Raw genomic sequence first — 20,239 nt, 5'->3', positions numbered from 1 at the left:
CGAGTAAACAAAAGTAGCCCGACTCGGCTGCTACAGAAAGTAGTACGATTGGAACAGGGTCAATTGCTATTTACAAATTCACTGTCACATCTCACAGCCTATGGATCATGCTCAGCCCTAACACTAGCCCACAATCTCTTGAATTTCATCAGCCCAACCCATGTCGAGAAATGTACAGGACGTCGTCGTCTGGCAGTTCAACCGGTTGAAAATCTCTTCCTCTTTCGCTTTCCGTAGAGAACGGACAGAAACACAACAGCTTCAAGAAGATGATGAAAGGGTACGCATGGGCTGTTTCAGCTGGATTCAATGCTGCTCTTGCTGCCATTGCCGCCAAGCACTTTTCTTCCCAGGTAATTCTTGAGATATCCTCTAATAATCAACTGTATCATATCAGCTAGAAGAAGCGTTAATAGTTGATAATAGAATATGTATTCAACGTTAATAGCATGAATTTGGTTAATTATCAAGAAATTCGTCATATATTTGTGTTTGTTTAGTTCCATGTTGATCTGGAATGCGAATCTGACTAGGTTGAAATGTATTTGTCTCCTGACAGGAGGTGTCTTATTGATTTATAGTGAGAAATGAAAATTTGTTTTTTCAGTTGCATATAATATGTTTAACTCTTTAGCCCCTGCATAAATGTCAATATTATCTGGGTAATTGGTCATCCCATTTCGGCTGTATACTGTTTTAGTTCAATTAGTTTATAAGAGGAACTCCCGGTTTGTGTATTCAATTAGTCACTAGAAGCCCTCTTAAGTTATCTACTATATGCTCAGTTGCCTCAAGCTGGTATTTCTTCCTTGAAGGCCCTGCTTTCTACTTGGATCAACTCATGTATGCAAGTTGTCACATTAAAGAATACTAGTGTTCGTTTGAGTATCTCATAATCTTGAGCAAAAGAGTACTTATTTTCGCTCCTAATATGAAGATCGAAATGTAATCAGCATAACACATTATACAGGCCGGATCAAATTCAAACTCATAAAAAAATGTTAGCGATCAGCTAGAACTTATAGAACTTATAATATTGCTTGTCTTATTAGTTGCTGTTTATCATATATACCTGAGAGTGTATCCAATCAGATCCTAATTCTGCTTATGGAATTTAGCAGAGAAGGAGTCAACCTTGATTATCTTCTAGTATCTATTGTTTGCCTGCATGTGTTCATGAGGAACAGAGATAAAAGAAAGTGTACAAGTTATCTGAGTGTGTCTCTCTTTTCTTCTCAGGAGATGTCTAAATGTCTTTGCTGCAGGAGTACAAATAAAACCAATCTATAATCAATCAGCACTCAACTGACTTGTGTTTTGTTGTAATAATAGCTTGTTAGGTATGGCCTGGTCATACTATTGAATGCTTTAATGTGGGGATGTTATGTAAATAGCCTAAAAGCTCTATCATCTCTCCAAGCTACCGTTACAAACTTTGCAACGAACTTTCTCTCTTCTGGATTGGCTGGATTCTTCCTCTTCAAAGAGGTGTTGCCATTTCAGGTAATTAAGATGATTTTCAGAAGTCAAGACACCTGCACACTTCAACTTATTATGATAGCAAGAGTTTCCCCAAATCCAGCCTTATCCATGGCTACATGCCACAGTTTTACTTAGTTGCTGCCATTGCAGCACTTCCTTTGTCCTCCTTAGAGAGTGAAGTGATGGACTCAAAGAAGTAGTTTAGTTGAGTTTTGACTCTCTTATATCATCTTTTTGTGCCAATGGCTAAACTTAGTAGTGGTTTACATGGTCATCCACCATCTGTACTTTAATAAGTTTGGATTGAACTTTTGCTATATAAGAAGTACCAGGAATTGCCTTTCATCTAAAAGTATAGTTGGTTGAATATTAGACTTAATAGTTTGTCTTGCATATTGAACTTCTAAAAGTCTAGTCACAAAAAAAAAGAGAGGTGGATCCCAAAGTGCTTGAAATACTTAAGAGGAGGCTTGCAACATTAGGGCATCAGACTTGAGCAAGTTGTTTGGACCATTAGCTATGCCAAAACCCCCAATCGGACTATCACATTGTATTATGTAAACTAGAAATTTGTTTGAACTACTGACAAGAATGTAAAATATCTTTTGCAGTGGTTTGCCGGTGCAACGATTATTGTACTCGGTGTGATAGTTCTCAGCAAGTCAAGCAAAGAGGGAAAAATGCACACTGACTAGAAAAGCTGGGAGGTGGGACTGTATTAGATTCAGCAGTTTTGTATTCCTTTGTCGTTGATCATTGTGGCATCCAATTGGCCGGTACAGCTCCATAAGCTAGGCCAAAACTTCGGCTACCTTAAATCTTTTTACTGAAGATCTCTGTTCTTGTATGTCCGGAAAAACATAACCATAGGCCAGCATATTGTTCATCTAATCCATACATACAGAATGTACATTTGATCATCATAAATATAGACAAGTAGTTTCTACTGATATTTGCATGAAATTGTAATGCTTTTATCTTCTTTTTCTGAGCCTCATTCTGGAAAAGACACCAAGACCAAATGTGCAGCAAGCTCAAACACCAGCTTAGCTAAAAAGGTGATGCTAATTTGTCGAAGGAACAAAACGCACAGAACCAACAACAGATAATATCCAATTTTTCCTCGTACATATTTCTTTTTATTGAACAGCTCTGTCCTGAAATAACAAAGTTAAGTCAGCATATTACTCATCTGATTTGTGCAGGGTATATGTTTTACAATCATAAAGATCGGGCTAGTGGTTTCTTAACTATTATATTCCCAATAAAATTGATGCTTTCATCTCTACTCGTGTTGTGAAAGCTACCAAGGCCATATGTGCAGCAAGCTCAAGCCTGAGGTTGGGCAAAAAAGAGGTGGATGCTAATTAGTCCAAGGATCAATACAGACAGAACATTAGTTAAAAAAAGTGATGCTAATTACTCAAGGGAAAGAAAACACACAGGAGCACACACAGAACAATTGAAAAAAAAAAAATCAGTGCAGAATCTTATCCTCATAAAAGTTCTGTGTAAATTGATTCGCACCACGCTTGGTAAGAGTAAAAGGCTGAAATAAGCATAGAATGCAACTTCAAGGGGGAAACTAAAACTGAAGATAGCCCTTTACCTCATTTTACATTTGGTTCAAAGGCAGTCTACAGGGAAAGAACTGAACGCTGACAACATTGAGTGATTCTTGCAGAAGTTATTAGAGCGTATTGAGGAACAAACAAGTTCTAATTCCTGTGATTGGTCTAAAGGACATTTCAGCCAATTTCCACATGTATGCTAATAGTAAGCCAAGTTGTTCACAAAGAATGTTCGCGTTCATAACTAGTTTACGCCAATTTATATTCCAAGCTCTACCCAGAGGTCTGAATGTGACATAAAAGTTTTCTCACTAGCAACTTGGTTATTTGAAGTTTTTTGTTCATCACAGATTAATGCTAGTTATGAAACAAGGATCAGTTGTATTCCCAAATGATGTTGGTTTCTGAAAGAAGTTCTTAAATGGTGAAAGTTTATTAAAAAAAAAAAAGAAAACGTATTCACCAAATTAGTTTTCTAGCCAACTTATCCATTGAATGCGTTGTTTAAGAAAATAATGCTTAAATTATTGAAACATTGTATTTTGTGAATGTTTCTTTTAAAAAGCATTGCATTCATCAAATGCGTTTTTTGCTCTTTAGAAACAATGTTGAGAAACATCACCTTTTAATAATATTTTTATTAAAACTCTCACTTTTTGGGGATCTACACTTATAAGACGACAAGGTGGATGCTAGTATCATTTAAAAACTGTAATACCATGTAAAATCATGTTCGTCCTCCATGAATATTACAATGCTCAACCAAATTCTCAATTTGAACCTTTATTTTTCCCCATAATGGATGTTGATAAACACATTTTTTTTAAACTTCTAGCCTGCATTTCCGTTTTGGCCAATTTCATCCCTTTCCCAGTCCATCTGGCACAAGTTCATTAGTTTGCAACAAAAATTTCTTTTGATTATGCCTGGCACAAATCGAATCTGGTATTTTCCTGATAGATGCTGAATACAAGTTAGGGAAGGGATAGGCGTTCTAAATTGCTAAGTAAATCAGGAAACTCAAAGACTTCTACGATGAAACAAAAGATAACATGGCAAGGATCAGAATCTAGGCAAATATTCATGCCAATGCTGCTTCCTTCACAAGTGCATTTTCCCAGGTATTCTCTCCACTTCAAGATCAAAAGAGGCCAGCAAAATCCGGTTATGACATTACTGTTGACATTTATAGCACTTGAGATCAACTGACCAAGTTCTCTGAGAGTGAAGATGGTTAAGCGTTACATTTCAACCAGTACTGAGACAAACTGATTAGGTATCTTCACTTGTATAACTAAGCTTGCTCCAAGTGATATGATATATCACATTGTTTAAGCGGATTACACGCCAGAAGGAAGTAGATTTTCTACAGTCAAAATACATAGATTTGCTATATTGCTAGGATTGCATTCATCAAAAATAAGAGAAAGTTGTGATCACAAGACAATTCATAATTGGTCAAAGAATTAGGCAGCTCATCAAGATTAACAATGGGGCAGCAGTTCAAATGGACCCAATAGAGAGGAGGAAAATACAAAAACAAAACCACAATGACGCCCTCAGTAACAAAAACTCAATATAGTAAGTTGACATTAAGCAGCTAAGTATTTGCATTTTATTTTACTTTGTAGTCAATTCAAAGCTATTGTAAGAGTTCCCTGCAATTGTGTAAAGGAAAGCACAGATCTTTAATGCTCCTAACAATTTTCAGGGAAACACAATGAGAAGCCAATTACTTCAATGTGCAGAAAAAAAAGTAATTTACCTTCAAACAAATTGAGAGTGCACAACTGATCACACTCTGAGTTCATCATTGAAATCAAGGAAATGTAGCTAACTTGTACCAATCATCTTCTTCCCTCTTTCTAAATTAGTATCAGCAACGGCAGATTTTGATTTTGGCCATATAGAAAGAGGTAGCTAGCCCCATTCCTGGCAATGGCTGAAGCCAAGAGAAATTATGAAATGTGTCCCCGGACAGGGAGACAGCAATTCTTCTCCTGGCAGATATATCAGCATATGATAACATTAGAGCACCAGAGGATTGCTTCTTAAAATACAAGCATGCACAGAGAAAAATTATAGCTTTGTAAGACTAGTTTGACAATTATAGACTCCTTACAAAATATTTAAGGTTTTTTTTTTCATTTTTTCAATTTTTTTTCCTTTTGCATCAGCATCGCTGATTGAAGAAAGCATCTATCCATCTCAGTTGGTGGCTTAGTTGATGGAAATCTGCAATGTAGGTTGAAACAAATGTATTGACCATTTTTTTAACAATTGGTAAAAACAATACTGGGAATGCTAAATGTGCATAGATGTTCATGCTTATTTATCAGATTGCCAAGCAAAAGGGCAAAAGGAAAAAAGATTGAGGAATGCCTATAGTAACCAACCTGACTTGTATCAGTTACGACTTACGACTAAGACCCCAAAAACTAATCGTTCCATTCCTCTATTTATTCAGAACGTGAAATTCCTATTATAACCAGAGCAAAAGATCAAAGAGAGGTAGCCAGTATTTGGGAGGACTTGATTGATAACATTGCTAGAGAATAAAAATCTTAAAAAAGAAAGGAAAAAGAAGTACCTTAAATTATTTAAATGGATGATAATTGAGGATTTGTAACTTTGGGAGGCAAGCCCTGAGCAGTAACAGGCGTTACCATCAAGGAACTAGCTTCAAATCAACTATTACACAAGAGATGTGCGCAACTTTGGGCCAATCTTGACCTTTCTCCCATTCTAACCTTGGTTTCAGCAGTGGACACGCCCTAATTTCCAGATTGGTAAGAAAGGCAGGCAGTCCCTCTTCTGGTAGGGACTGAAGTCGAGTGCAGTTTCTGATATATAGCAGTTGAAGAGAGGTGAGATGTCGTAGACCAGAATAGTTTAGCATTTTCAGATTCTTATGGTCCATCAATAAGAGAGTTTTGAGATTAGAAGGCAACAGCCAGTCTTTCTCTGGAAATAGCTCTATTTCATCAGTACCACCGATGCTCAAATTTATGAGAGAAGGGAGTTTCTCCAAACCCCACTCTCGTCGGCAGCTCATGACCTTTTTGCAATTGGAGATGTCGAGAGATTGTAAGCTGGACGGCAAACCCCCTTTTGGGAAGCACTCAAGTTCCGGGCAACTGAACAAATTCAGATGTAGAAGAGATGGGAGGAGGGATTCCATCCGTTCCGGCAGTGCCTTGAGCTTCTCGCAAAACGAGAGACTAATTCCCGTGACGTTGGGGGCTGGCAATCCTCCCTCTGGAAAAGGCATTAAGGATTGCAGTGAAGTCAGACTGCTTTGATCCCCAATCCCGCATGGAGGAACTAAGAGCATCTCAATACCCTTGCAGTGGTTAATGGAAAGACGTTTCAGCATAGGAAATGAGCCAAGCAAGACGACTTTGAGAGATTGACAATGATGTAATGTCAAAAGCTCCAGGTTCCTACCCTGCCAGCTTTGACTCTTTAAGTCAAATTTGTCACATCTATAACATTCAAGCGATTTAAGTGAGGCAGGTAGGTAATTCACCGGAAAGGGTAAAAGAGACCCACAATCCTGTATTTCCAACTCCTCAAGACTGGTTAACTTGCAGAGTTCTGGGGACAACAATTTCAAATCCTTCAGATGTGAAATCTTCAATTCATGAAGGGATGACAGTTGAATGTCTCCTTTGAAGATATTCAATCGACCATTCTGAATCACGAGTTTGTCACATCCAGATATCTCGAGTCTTCTCAGTGATGACAATTGTTTGGGAAACTCTCCGATTAGCTTGGGACAATCAATTATACACAGCTCTTCCAGGCTACAGAAAACGTCACATTGTGGTATGTGCCACTTCTCCCACTCTGGCATCTTCTCAATTCTCAACTTCTTGAGAGATGGGAATGGTCTAGTTGCACTGATATCTCCATAGAACTCTTCGGTCAAGGCTAATATGCAGCTCATTTGAACAATTTCAAGTGATTGCAAGGACTTTAGCTGCCCAAGTGCAGGCAAAAAAAAACAATATTCACAACCAGACAGGCTCAAGGATTCCAAATGGCTTAATGTAGGGCTGCCCAGCCAATTTGGAAATGTTGCCCCGCAATATCTTGTGATATTAAGACGCTTTATCCTTGAATCAGGTTGTAAATTATCAAGTACATCTTCTACAGCTTGTAAATAATTATCTTCATTCCACTTGAGAATTAACTCTTCAAGGTGTTTCTTGCCCTTTATGTTCGCCATAGATGCATCCCTACCACTAGAAACATTTTCCAGCCCAGAAATCAACAGCCTGCCACGAAGCATAGGAAGTTTGCCCAACTCCTCAATCGTCGAATCACTATCCTTGCCCACTATGAAAGTAGTCAGGACTTGAAGTTTTCTCAGTCTGCCCATTTGTGGTGCCATTTTCTTCAACTGAATTCCACTAATATCCAGGTAACACAAGTTAATTAACTTTGCAAGATTTGCTGGCAACTCTTTAAGTTTGTTGCAGTTTGACAACAATAGGGTTTGAAGATTATACAAGGTACATATCCAATCCTGTAGCTTTTCTATGTTTGTAGAAGAAAGATCCAGAAACCGAAGTTGTTTCAAACGAATATATGAGTCTGGTAACTTAACGATGTTATCATAATTGGGCAAAGATAGAACCCTCAAAGAAATGAACTCGGGCAAGGTATCCTCCAAGAATTTGTTGCTTAGTTTACAACTAATATCAGAAAATTGACCCCTTCTCAATGGTAAAAATGTTCTTAGATTCTTGGAATCCCTCAAGAGATAAAATGTATGAAATGTGTCATAGTAACTAGGATGGTATGAAAAGTTTCTTACTCTAGATATTGGAGCATCTTCCTCCTGATGATCTTCCAACCTAAGACAATATTTTCCGAAAACAAACCTAGCCAAATCATTGACAAGGTCATGCATGGTAAAAAGATTTTCAGTTGACTGCTGAAACAATAATCTCATTCTCAGATCATTAAAGCACTTCTCACCCTTGTTTTCAATTGTTTTATTTTCTTCAAAGTACTCTAAAAGATCATTAGCTTGCCATAACTGAATTATTTCCTCTTTTCTAAACTGGTAATCTTTGTGGAACATAGCACAATAAGCAAAGCACCTTTTAAGACCGGAAGGAAGGTGAATGTAGCTTAATCTCAAGGCTGGTATAGGTCCATTTTGATTATCAATTTGAGTCCACTCTTCACTTGTAGAAATCTCTTCCCACTCTTCACTGGTGGTTTTGGAACGCAAAATACCTGCAATTGTTTTTACAGCCAAAGGCAACCCTCCACACTTCTTCACAATTTTCTTTCCGATTTCTTCAAGTTCTGGATTGTGATTGTCATTTCTGATTTCAAATGCATGTGTTTGGAATAGAGACCAACAATCTTCAGTTGATATCAAATCCAAATGGTGAATTGATTCTTTTTTACCCATCGTCCTTGCAACACGGAGATCTCGTGTTGTAACAATGATCTTACTTCCTTGTAATCCACCTTTGAAAGGGGTCCTTAAATAATCCCAATCAGTGTAGCTACTATTCCAAACATCATCTAGAACAAGAAGAAACTTTTTATCGGTTAGGCCATCTTGTAGCTTTCCTTGAAGGGAAAACAATTTCTCGCCGTCATGAAAAGAAATATTGAGTTCCCTTAGGAGTTCCTTTGTTATCCTAGTAGCATCATATTCTTCTGATACACAGACCCATGCCCTAGTGGGAAAACTCACTTCCACCCTCAAATCTTTGTAAACCATTCGAGCTAAAGTGGTCTTACCAAGCCCACCCATTCCAACTATTGGAACTACAGTGATATTGTCTCTATTTGCATCCTCAGAAAGCAACATTTGAATTATCTTCTCTTTATCAGCATCTCTCCCAAAAATAGTAGTCTCATCAACCAAAGGTGTTTCGAATCGTTGCTGTGATTGTATTCTGGATTGAACAACTTGCAAACCCAAGGGGGTAATTTGTTGTATACATCCCTCCAGGCTCACCACTATCGTTTCAATCTCAGGCATAATCCTCTTAAGGAATCTATTACCTGAAGATGTACAAGGCAGAATCCTTTCAAGGCATAATCTGCTGGTTGAGCTTTGGTACTCGCTTTCTACCTTAAGTCGCAGAGCTTCAGTGTTGATTTTGTCCAGTAGATCCTCTGCTTGATAAAATGTATCATGAAGCTCTTCAAGCCATTTCTTGACCGATTGGTTCCGTATTTCCTTGTTCTCTGCATCATCAAGCACCGCTCCAACAGTCAGTAAGCTCGTCTTGAGCTTCTTGAGGAGATCATCATCAGCCTTTCTATTACGAAACAAATTCAGGAATTCTGGTCTAGCCATCCTATCAAATAGCACTTGAAGGAAAGCGGAAAGGAGTGAGCCTCCCACTAAGGCAGCAGCCATATCTCCAGGCGGAGGTAAAGTGAAAGAAACTTGCACAAGGGAACCAACGAGAGAAAGAAACCTGCAATCACTGAGAATAGTTAATTTTGTTTGAGAAAGCCAAGCTGAAATAGAGAACATGAATCAGTTCACTGGGTGTGGCTTTAGTTCTTGCTGCGCAGGATCCTTTTTTTTTTTTTAATTATAATGAATTAGTAAAAAAAGGAATTGGCAGCCATAGTTGTTTGCCAGTTAATACATACGCATAGGATAGAATTTCGAGCCTCTATTAAAATGAAAAACGAACTTTCAGGAAAGAAAAAATGGAGAACCCAACAAAAAATCATTGAAGTTTTTTTCTTTCACATATTTCTTTGAACATTTTTATATTTTCATTATTGGTATAGATATTTTATGAATTCTAAATTCAGTATAAAACCTATTAAATGGACTAAAGACCTGCTTAGACGTTTAAAAATTGAGAATAGTCAGCACAGAACCTTTGAAACAATAGAAGACAGGAGAATTAGTGAAAAATATAAGAACTACGCTGTTAATAGTAATTTTTCCCCAACTTTTCATCATTGTTATTGTTGTTATTTTAACTCTTTGCAATCATGTATAAATCCAATAACAAATACATTAAAATCATCATATCAACAGACAAAGAACAAGTTTCTGAAGTGAATCGAAATTCAGTTCATTTTAAGGGTCAAGAGTTTGAAAACCACTGTTCAAACCAGATACAGATTTGGGGTAAATCAATTGCAGATACGAATTTTAACTTTTTACCACTGACCATGCTAAAGATGATTAGAACTGTATTAGTACAATAGTAGTTCTTGATATAATTGAGGTTTTCCTCTTGTAAAACTTGATCGATGATCGTAATAAAATTTCATCTTTGGCTAAAATTCAACAAAATTGCAAAATTTGATAATGAAAAACAAATTGAAGATGAGTGAAGCTTACCGTCAAATGATATCGGCCTTAGCAGTCAGTACTGGATGAAGCTTCCCTGCCCCTCAACTTTGTGGTGATGAAGACTGATGCTGGGGAAGGTTTGGTGTAGAATATATGATCAAAGTTCGTTATTGTTCCACAGAATACACAGAAGTTCTACCAACAAAGAAACTAGAATGCAACTCTTATTGAAAATACTCCATCTATTACTATCAAGTTTCCTTCGATTGTTTAAGGAAAGCAAGTGAAGATCAGTCATGCTCATGGGGAAGCCTTTTTTTTTTCTTTTTAAAAAAAAAAAAAAATATATATATATATATATATATATATATATATATATATATATATATATTTTTTTTTTTTTTTACACTCATTGTGTATAAATTAGCAAACATGAATTTATGTCACATATATAAGAATTATTATTTAAGTCCAAATTGAAATTAGTTGGTCAACATCTATACCCTCTAATGTATGCGCTATCATCGAATTAACTGTACGTACGTATGTATGTGTGTGTCTGTATATTGCAATGATCCAGTAAAAACAAAACTAATAGCTAAAGTTGTTAATACATGTCCAACTTGGGGATTGACAGGTTTTTGTGCTAATGAGTACCTATGCAACTGATTATCACTTTGAGTCCATATTTAAATGGAAAATGGACTTGAAAAGAGAAAAAAAATGGAAAAGGAAGAGTAGATTTCCTCCTTTAATTCTTTCTTTAGATTTTATTATGCATGAGTTTCTTGTCTTACCCAAAGTTCCCCCATAATTTCACTGACTAGTTTTACATTAAATTAGATGTTCATGCTTATTGTTTGTCAGTATATTTGCTGCATAGAGGCTGCCATCAGTGGGCCAATAGTTCCATATGAATGTTTTCAAGTAGATCAAGATCGAGGGAAAAAATTAAATGACTTTTCTCAGGAAAGAATTATTGGACCAAAAAAAAAAGATGTCGTAAATGAACATCCCCGACAAAGATTATTAAATGTTCAGTGCATTTCGCATTGAAAGGAAAATCTAAAATGAAGCACGCAACTCGACGGAAAGATAGACTTGGTGGACGAATTTTTCAAACCAACAAAACAAAAGCAAAATAAAAAAGAAAAAGAAAAAGAAAAAGCAATGGTGGTTGGTAAGGAAATTAACCAATATTGCTTCCCTTTGGTGGTGATCAAGGGAAGGACAAACTGACAAGAAATTGTCCTGTGAGGCGATTAATTAAAAATGATTGTAGAACCACAACGATCTTCTATCACATTCTTTATGCCACACTCTATCTCTTTTTTTTATTATATTATTATTTTTTCTTCATAAATATTATATTTTGTTTTGTGGGACAGAAGATTCATTGCGCTATGAAACCTATAGTAGTACCACTCTTTCAAGAAAAAGAAAAGAAAGTTGCTCTAATTTCTTTTAGCAAACTTTTGGCTAGAAGTAAAATAAAGGATGTGTAATGTTTGGATATGGTATCATTTGAAACAGTATTTTAAATAATTATTATAACACTTTTTTAATGTATGTATGTGAAATAAAAAAGTAATTAAAACTATAGAAGAATATTTTGGAAAATATGTTTATTATCCCAGAAAAATAATAATTGAAACAGTGTTGTATCCAAATGTGTGCATTTCAGAAAACTCCTTGCACACTTTTATTATGTATTTTGTCAAATTTATACATGTTTGATCTAAATTATTACAGAGTGTTTAAAATGTTCAAAAGAATGTGAAAGTATCATAAACCTTTGTGAGACTCTCCATTTGCGTGGCAGAGCATTTGTGTGAAAGCAGCCAAAGACTACTAGAAATGCTTGTACCATTCAGTTTACGATAAGAATCCAAGACAACCAATGACCTCACATATCTGAAATTAACTCCACAATTATTCTAGTATGGGATTCCTATTGTTTGACAAAATAAAAAAAAAATTGATTTTGAGGTGCTATTGGTAAAAATAAAAATAAAAAATCTCATACTTGCATTTGTTTAAGTGATGTAACTACAGCGAGTTCAGGTAGTTTTGTTGTTAAGTTTTGAATATTTTCTTTATTTTTTTTAACAGATTGCGGCTAGTATCGATAAATTTTCTTTTTGTATCAAAAAGAAGAAAAAATATACATATCATGCTGAGGCGATAGTCGATCAAGTGTTTATAAAAGGCATTCGAACAGCCTCTAGAGGTCTTATCTATATCTCTTTAATTTGTCCTACAATAGTTGAAGTTGTCAAGGTTTGGACCCAATTAGTTATGTTCAAATTACAAATAACCAAATTGATTCATTTTCCGAACATATGGGATAGAATTTATTTTGTGCAAAACAAAAGGGACCAGTGCACAAAAGGGACCATTTTGAACAACAACTTAAACTTTGGGTTGAAAGTTGCAAATCCCTCATTCAACAAAGTAAATACAAATAGCAAGAGCTACCAAGCACATAGTCAAAGATGAGCATGAAAATTGACCCAAAAAAATAGTTTTTGAGTAAATAAACCTCAAAGTTTCATATCAAGTTAGACAAATCTTATCTCTCCAGAGAGAATTCATAAATGGAAAGATATAGAAGTATACTCAGACTGTTGTAGTGATAGCTGATCTCAACAAGATAAAAATAAAAGAAAAAGCATAGTAATTGTAATGACCACATGACCCAAATTTTAACAAAACGCAATGAATCTGCAAAAATTGGAAGTTAGGTCGAACAAAACTGAAACTTACAGTAGCACGCAGAACAAGTTTATTTCAAATGATTTCGTGGTCACAAATCAGTCCAGAACTTGATGAAGCTTCTCTAGCTCTTCTGCTTCTGTGCTGAATTGGTGGTAAGGAACTAATGAAGATTGCCGTGGTGAAATGGAAAGTGGTGACGAGTGAAGTTGGAGAAACGGTTTTGGGATAGAGTCCGTGCTAAAAGAAACTCCAAGAAATAGAAGATGTTTACCAAGTCATCAGAAAACAATGAAAGAAATAGAAGGATCTGCCACAAGAAATTGTCTTTTGATGTGATTAATCCAAAAGTGTATGGGACCTATAGCAACATCTATCTAACTATATAAAAGCGGGAGTTGGAGAATGAACAGTGCCATTTTGGTCGAGCGGTTATCACGTAATTTTCAGCAACTTTGATGGCTTTTGTATTTGTTGGTTTTGTCGGCTTTTCGGCAACTCCATTTGCATCAGTCTTTGGCAGTTCCTTATGTCATTAGAATTAGCCTTAGTAGTCCTTCATTTTTTGCTAATGCCATTTCCGGTTTCTGCCTTACTCAGGAGACCGAAAGACGCATGTTATAGTTGTGCGGTCTCTTTGTAATTTATTTGTTTTTGTTCCTCTTTGTTTGCATCATTTTTGCCTATTGTGATCCGCAGAGACAGGCCATCTTAGCTATTCTTGAGTATTAGTTTAGCCTTAGGGTTTGTCTTATTTTACAGTTATGCCATCCCTTTTTTCCTTCGTTCAAGCTGCATGCTATAATTGCTTGATTGTTTGGTAATTTTGTTGTCTTCTGACCCTATTTTTTGTTGACTCATTGTTCACTTTTGTGGATGCCTCACTTTTTGTTTCTACATGTTTCTTTGAAACCCGCCTCTTCTTCGTTGGAAAATTGCCATTTTGACTTTGAGTAATCTACTGTTTTGTGCCCGCGTGAATGGTACAGTGGTAGCACCTCTCAATGGTGACCGCAAGGTTCCGAGTTCGAGTCTCTGCTCTGCTGGATTCCTCCGCGCACTTATCGTACTAGGGTCGGGTTGGGACGCCGGGCCTGGGCCGCAGGAGATTAATCGGACCCCGTAAGGATTGACCCAGAATTTCCACATTTTCCTTCCTCTTAATCATGATGCTTGTTAAATTTTTCCCATTTTTACTTTTATTCATGCTTATTTATATTCTTTTATTTTACTAAATATCATATGCCTTTTATATTCTTTGTTGCCTACATTCTTCACATCTAACTATACAATCAATATATTTATGTGATTTAATGTTATTATATACCTTTTTATTTAGGCTCTTTAAGTTGGAATGTTGAATTTAGTGATATTTTTTACTTTTTAAACAAAATTTAAAAGTTAGTCTTGTAATTTTAGTAGAAAATTAATTTTGTGGTTAATTATTTGCTTATGAAGTATTCTGTAAATGCACAATTATTGAGGAAACAATTAATAAATTATTGTTGGCTTAAAATGAAATAAAATTGTTAAGTGTTCTGTAAAGACACAATTATTGAGGAAATAATTAATAAATTATTATTGGCATTAGTGGCTTTAAAAAATGAATTTTATTACTGTGACATGAAATAAAATTGTTTGCAAAAAAAATGAATGCATATATTGCAAAAAAATGAAATAAAATAGTGTTCTGTAAAATTGTTAAATGCAGTGGTTGTTTAGCATGTTTAGGAGTAGCTTTTGACTGCACGATTCCTAAAAATTGAACAGCGGAAAAAGAAAAAAAAAAGAGAGAGAGAGAGAGAAGTCCAACATTATTATCACAAATAACCAAAATCGGTTAACGTGTCAAGGGTTTGGACTAAAAATGGTTTCTAATCCTACTACTTTTTAAAACATACAATTATAAAGATATATTAGTCTATATATCCATATTTACTCTATATAATTATTACAAATTTTTAATGCCTTTGTTTTTATTCTTATTCTTTTCATTCTATAAAAAAGAATAATTAGTTTGTTATTTACTAATAGCTTGGATATCTAATAACAATTGCAGGATAACCGCTCGACAAAAAAACACTGTTTATAGGGCAACTCTCACTTTTATATTGTTAAATAAATATCCATATTTAATGTATGTATATAATTATTATAAAATTTTTAGCATATTCATTTTTCCTAATGGCTCAAAATTGCTCTAAATTGAAAAGCAATGTTGTATGCTATTTTTTTATTATTCTTTTAGTCAAACATGCAACATTAATTAAATTGTTTCTTACATTAAAAAAATTAAAGTACTGTAAATTTCAAAAACAATGTATAATAATACATGGATCTTAATGTGGATTAATGATCTAATATTAGTGAGCGGCATTTTACAAAAATATGAAAGAAAAATAATTGTTATGATTATATTGATTAAATGTTTTAATTTGTGCAAAAAAAAAAGGAAATAGACCCATATTTATGAAACTTAGTGAGTAATATAGATATACATAAATATAGATGGGTATCTTTATAATTACCTCACCCAAACCACATAATTTATACAAATCATACCACACAAAATGTCGACACTACATTGTCTCAATTATAGTACTTTATTAACCATTATATTTCAAAATATCCTCCATACTTCACAAACTATTAACACTATATTCACCTAACCAATTTACCGCACTATTATTTTATAATTCAAGTCAGACTTATAATAATTATATAACTCTCTGCAGTATAAGAAATATATAACGGCTAAAAATTAAGCAACTTAACATGGGAAATATTAGCACTCCTGCGCAACGCGCAGGCCGTCTCACTAGTTTTTTAAAGAACGAAAATGGAAGTTGCTGTTTAAGTTTTAGCAAATTTTCTACCAAGTTGCTACTTTTTTTTGGGAAAATTGTTTAAAACATCTCTCACATTTCACCAAATAAAATTTTTCATTTTTCACTTTTAAAATAGTAACTTTACATCTCTTACAAAATCAAATCAATAAAATTTAGTCTCAACCTATATTTTCAACCACATTTTAGTTTGAAACCTTCACGTGACTAGTTAGCAATTATTTTTATGTATAAAAAGATCATATCTCACTTTTTTAGTGACAAAATTAAATATGGATTTGGTCCAATCCCACTTTTTTTTTTAAAAAAAAAAAGGAATATGATTTGAGTCCAATCCTACTTATTTAGAGGCAAAAATGAATATCGATGGAGTTATTTTATTAACTACAAATAGAATCTAACCTTTTTGTCACTAAGAAAATGATCATGTTTGGGTTACATGATGGATTTAGGGTAAAAAATGGTTAAAAATTTAGGTTATGACCAAATTTTATCGACTTAATTTTATAAGGAACGTAAAGTTACTATTTTTAAAATAAAGGACGAAAAAATTTAGCTAACGAAATGTGAGGACATTTTGAACAATTTTTCCTTATCTGTTAACAAAATTTTTAAATATTTGTTAGTTTCCAAATTACCAAGTTGGCCCCTAAAAATCATTTTCCCTGAAGAATATTTTTCACATTAATTAACTGTAAAATTCTACTATCTGATAGTATTAAACAATTTTGAGACGGTACATTTTCAATTTCTGTTCAGGAAAAATTTGCAGGTGCTATGCTAATTACTGTTATAACAAATGTTGGCTAAACCAAAAATCAATTTTCGAGTTACTGCATTAGATGCTAAAACATGATAAAATGATGTTACGTTAGAGAACCAAAATAGCTCTTGAAACTATATCTTCTTAAATAATGAAAATTTTTTCTAAATCACGAAGACAATAAAGTGCATGCTTCTTAATTTTGGTGTTGCGACCTCCAAATCCAATTAATGAAATCACCAAAATTGTCAAAAAGTACACTTTAATGACTTTTCTTCAAGTCTGTAAACTTTAAATTAACATTCTAATTGTATAGAAAAACTGATTCTCTCTTCTTTCTCTCTAGAAAACTCTCTAATCAAAGTTCTCTTCAAGCCTCCCATGGGAGAGAGATCAGATTTTTCTGATCTTTTCTCATGGAAGAGTCCCTCTCTATAATTTCTTTTCATTTGTATGAATAAAATCTCTATTAGAATTTCCTAATGAAAGTTTCTTCTCTCCTAAACTTTTCTAGTGAAAGTTTTTTCTCTCCTAGAGACTCCTGGTGAGAGTTTTAGGTATTTTTCTTTTATTAGATCTAAGTTTTTTAGGGTTTTGATACAAATCTGCATTTTTTTTGGGTCTATTTGGCAAATTTCACCATAATATTTGGATTTGAAATATTTAATAAATAGATCTGGTGATTGGAAGCATACCTAAATATTCATGGAGTTACAATTATTTTATTTCATTTTTAAAATTTGGAGCTTTACAACACAATTTTTATCTATTCTTCAGATCTATAGTATCCATTTTTCATATCTGTTCTTTAGTATTCTATTTGATGATTTAACTTTTTATCATTAGTGCAAATTTTAATAAAATTATGATGTTTTATTAAAAAAAATGACTTTTCTTTGGAAACAATTGTTGGGTGCCATTCAAAGAAAGCTTGGCAGATTAGCTTCGTGACACCGATTGCAAAAATCAAATTGCAGATAAGCACGAAAAAGAAAATGAAAAACACGAAAGAGACTAAAAGTCTAGGAAAAGACTTCAATGCTAAACAACAAAAAGGCTAAAAAGTCTTACATACAGTCGTGACTGGCCAAACAAGGGCAAATGAAACTTCAACACTCAAAAAAAAGCGCAATTAATGGAAACATCAATAATTAGAAAACAACAAATTGCAGATATAAAGAACTGGATTTGGAAAAGTTGGTGTAGTTTATACTAAAGGAAATTATACTAACAGTCAAAAATATTGTCGTGCTTATTGTCATAGATGCAATACTTCTTTACTGTAACTAGTAGAGTGATGATGTCGTTTATGATTGAGATGTATACCAAACTTGGATTCCAAATTCCAAATTGTCAGACTACATTTGTTTTTTGAGCCAAAAAGATAAATGATGTCGTTTTTTATGTGAATAGAGAAATTACAATATACAACGATATGAACTTGACAAAACATTCACATGGGAGAAACTAACCGGTTATCATAAAACTAATTTCAAGAAACAGACAAAAACAGAGCAAGAAAAGTTTACGTACTGAGTTGGATTGAGTGGTAAGGTGAGAAAGAGTGTAAGCAGGAGATCTTGAGTTCAAAATCTCTCAATTACAAAAATTAAAAAAGAAAAAAAAAAGGAAATGTAGTCCAATTCGGGTTCTAAATTTTCTAATAACTAAATGCAAGTTGTATTTTTTTTTTTTGGCAAGGGATTATTTTAGAAACCACTCTTGAAGTTTCTAAAAATTTCACTTAACACCATTGGTATTTCAAAAATTACACCTGCCTCCCTTGCCCAATTTAAACAACAATACTAGCCTTAACTTGCTAATAAAACTCCTTTATTTGTTACTTTGCTATGCTTAAACAAAAGATGTGCTTTATACATCTTTTTTTCCCATTTCCCTTCTTATTCATTATTCTTATATTTTGTCAACAAAATCACAGTACTATTAGTTCCTAACCTCCATCACGATCAAATGTCAAGCTAGTAATATTTTTTTTGGTAACTTTGAATATCCTTTAATTCTTTTGCAGCTTTTGTTTGTTTATTTATTTATTCTGGAATCAAAGTCAATAATAAATGAACAATAACTAAAAAAATAAGTAGCCCAAAATCACTATTAAACTATAATAGTTCCACTAGTTGACTAACCCACAAATTTAATAAAACAATGTGACACTTTCTTCACCATCTTAAAAAGAATCTCTATTTCCAATAAAGCACCGTTAAAAGTAACTTATTATCAAAAAAGAAATATGGATATAATAAACTTGACACTCATTCCTTTGTATTTGTGCTAAATTATTATACAATAGGTTAGAAGAATAATATCAACAAATTATTTGAATATGTATGTATAACATCAAATTATGCAACCTTTAACCCATTATTTCTGGAATTAATGGGTCAAAGATTATGACACACATCAAATTATTCAACAAATATACGTATGTATTCATATTGCAACCAAAAGCTTCAGTTTTGTTCTGGTTCTTATTTTTAATGAATCTGAACCGTAACCTTTAGTCATGATCTGGTCCCAATTCCGATTCTCCAAAACCAATTTGGATTCCTGTTTAACAAACTACTAGGCAAATTCTGGTTGGGGTCCAGTTCAAACTTGAGCCGTGGCTACATCTGGTCCCAAATCGTATTTGGTTGCATTGCTATTAATTCCGACTAGAGTGCTTTATCAACCTTTTTTTGGATGTTAAGTTCAGATTTTTTAAATAGTTCTCATAAAATGTAAGTCCATACGAATATGATTTTCCCCCCATTTTATCTCTGTTTTTAAGCAAATATTTGCAAAAAAAAAAAAAAAAAAAGAGAGAGTAGAGAACAGCCTCTCCAAGCTGCAAGTAAGCCAATTAGCGGGAAAAGCATGTTATTGACTAAAACAATCTTCTTGAGCCCTCCATTCTACGGTGTCATGGGCAATCTGTAAAGTGTAAACTAGCTGAATTCGTTTGTTTTCAGATTTCTTCGTGACGTTGGCCAGAACGCTGTGGCAAATAGTACCATTTGCAACCCAAAAACCTGTAAATAAGCCCTTCCAGTTCTGCCTTCAGACAAGAAGTCTACCCGGGATTAGAAATTGTTTAGTTATCTTGCCCAATTTGCATGTAAAAAATATATAAGTTGAAGTATATAGATGCAAAATAACGCAGAAAAGAAACAAAGCAAAATTAGTTATAACAAGACCCAAAAATTATGGATTATTTGTTTCAGGAGAATTCATGTCATATTCAGCATTACTCGCCCCCCCCCCCCCCCGCCCCCACCCTCCCCAAATGGTTTTTTTTTTTTTTTTTGGGTTTTCGTTGTTTTGTTAAGGTAATCTATAATGTCTTTGCAAAAAAAAAAAAAAAAAAATCAATAATGCCTTGCTCCTTCTGGTATTCCACATCTTTTTCTTTTCTTGGTTGTAGTAAACTTTGGTATGTCTACATAATTCTCTCCCAAATTTGTGCCCGTAATGATGATCACTTCCATTATATAGGAAATATATATCTACCACTGGACAATTGTTATTGATACAAATGGAGGTCATTATGAGATTGGACGAA

General features: G+C 34.1%; 2 protein-coding genes across 3 annotated transcripts; one reads left to right on the top strand and one right to left on the bottom strand.

The window, feature by feature from the left end:
* The first annotated feature begins 219 nt into the window (after window positions 1-219).
* LOC113727187 (uncharacterized) lies at window positions 220-2,434 on the top strand. The gene is made up of 3 exons (XM_027251211.2): window positions 220-353; window positions 1,333-1,503; window positions 2,094-2,434. The coding sequence occupies exons 1-3, from the start codon at window positions 270-272 to the stop codon at window positions 2,175-2,177; spliced, it is 339 nt and encodes a 112-aa protein (XP_027107012.1). The 5' UTR covers window positions 220-269; the 3' UTR covers window positions 2,178-2,434.
* A 1,516-nt stretch (window positions 2,435-3,950) lies between these two features.
* LOC113727186 (putative disease resistance RPP13-like protein 1) lies at window positions 3,951-13,509 on the bottom strand. Of its 2 annotated transcripts, XM_027251208.2 has the most exons (5): window positions 13,120-13,509; window positions 10,402-10,481; window positions 5,644-9,511; window positions 4,819-5,053; window positions 3,951-4,271 (listed from the first exon to the last, which is right to left on the bottom strand). In XM_027251208.2, exon 3 carries the CDS (start codon window positions 9,448-9,450, stop codon window positions 5,722-5,724), a length of 3,729 nt encoding a protein of 1,242 aa, XP_027107009.2. In that variant the 5' UTR covers window positions 9,451-9,511; window positions 10,402-10,481; window positions 13,120-13,509; the 3' UTR covers window positions 3,951-4,271; window positions 4,819-5,053; window positions 5,644-5,721. The 2 variants fall into 2 exon arrangements, with proteins under 2 accessions (XP_027107009.2, XP_027107011.2); XM_027251210.2 differs by lacking the exon at window positions 13,120-13,509 and having other exon boundaries at window positions 10,402-10,654.
* Between the last annotated feature and the right edge of the window lie 6,730 nt (window positions 13,510-20,239).

Source organism: Coffea arabica, chromosome 2c, assembly GCF_036785885.1.
Source record: "Coffea arabica cultivar ET-39 chromosome 2c, Coffea Arabica ET-39 HiFi, whole genome shotgun sequence".
Classification (NCBI taxonomy): domain Eukaryota; kingdom Viridiplantae; phylum Streptophyta; class Magnoliopsida; order Gentianales; family Rubiaceae; genus Coffea; species Coffea arabica.
The sequence above is the reverse complement of the archived record's forward strand: the minus strand, read 5'-3'. Positions and strand labels throughout refer to the sequence as shown.

What these genes read in the sequence shown, in the direction of transcription:
- LOC113727187 (XM_027251211.2), top strand. Translation starts at nt 270, where the DNA reads ATGATGAAAGGGTACGCATGGGCTGTTTCAGCTGGATTCAATGCTGCT. An exon ending in CCAAGCACTTTTCTTCCCAG is followed by an intron (nt 354 to 1,332) that starts GTAATTCTTGAG and finishes TTGTAATAATAG; the next exon opens with CTTGTTAGGTATGGCCTGGT. An exon ending in AAGAGGTGTTGCCATTTCAG is followed by an intron (nt 1,504 to 2,093) that starts GTAATTAAGATG and finishes TATCTTTTGCAG; the next exon opens with TGGTTTGCCGGTGCAACGAT.
- LOC113727186 (XM_027251208.2), bottom strand. Translation starts at nt 9,450, where the DNA reads ATGGCTGCTGCCTTAGTGGGAGGCTCACTCCTTTCCGCTTTCCTTCAA.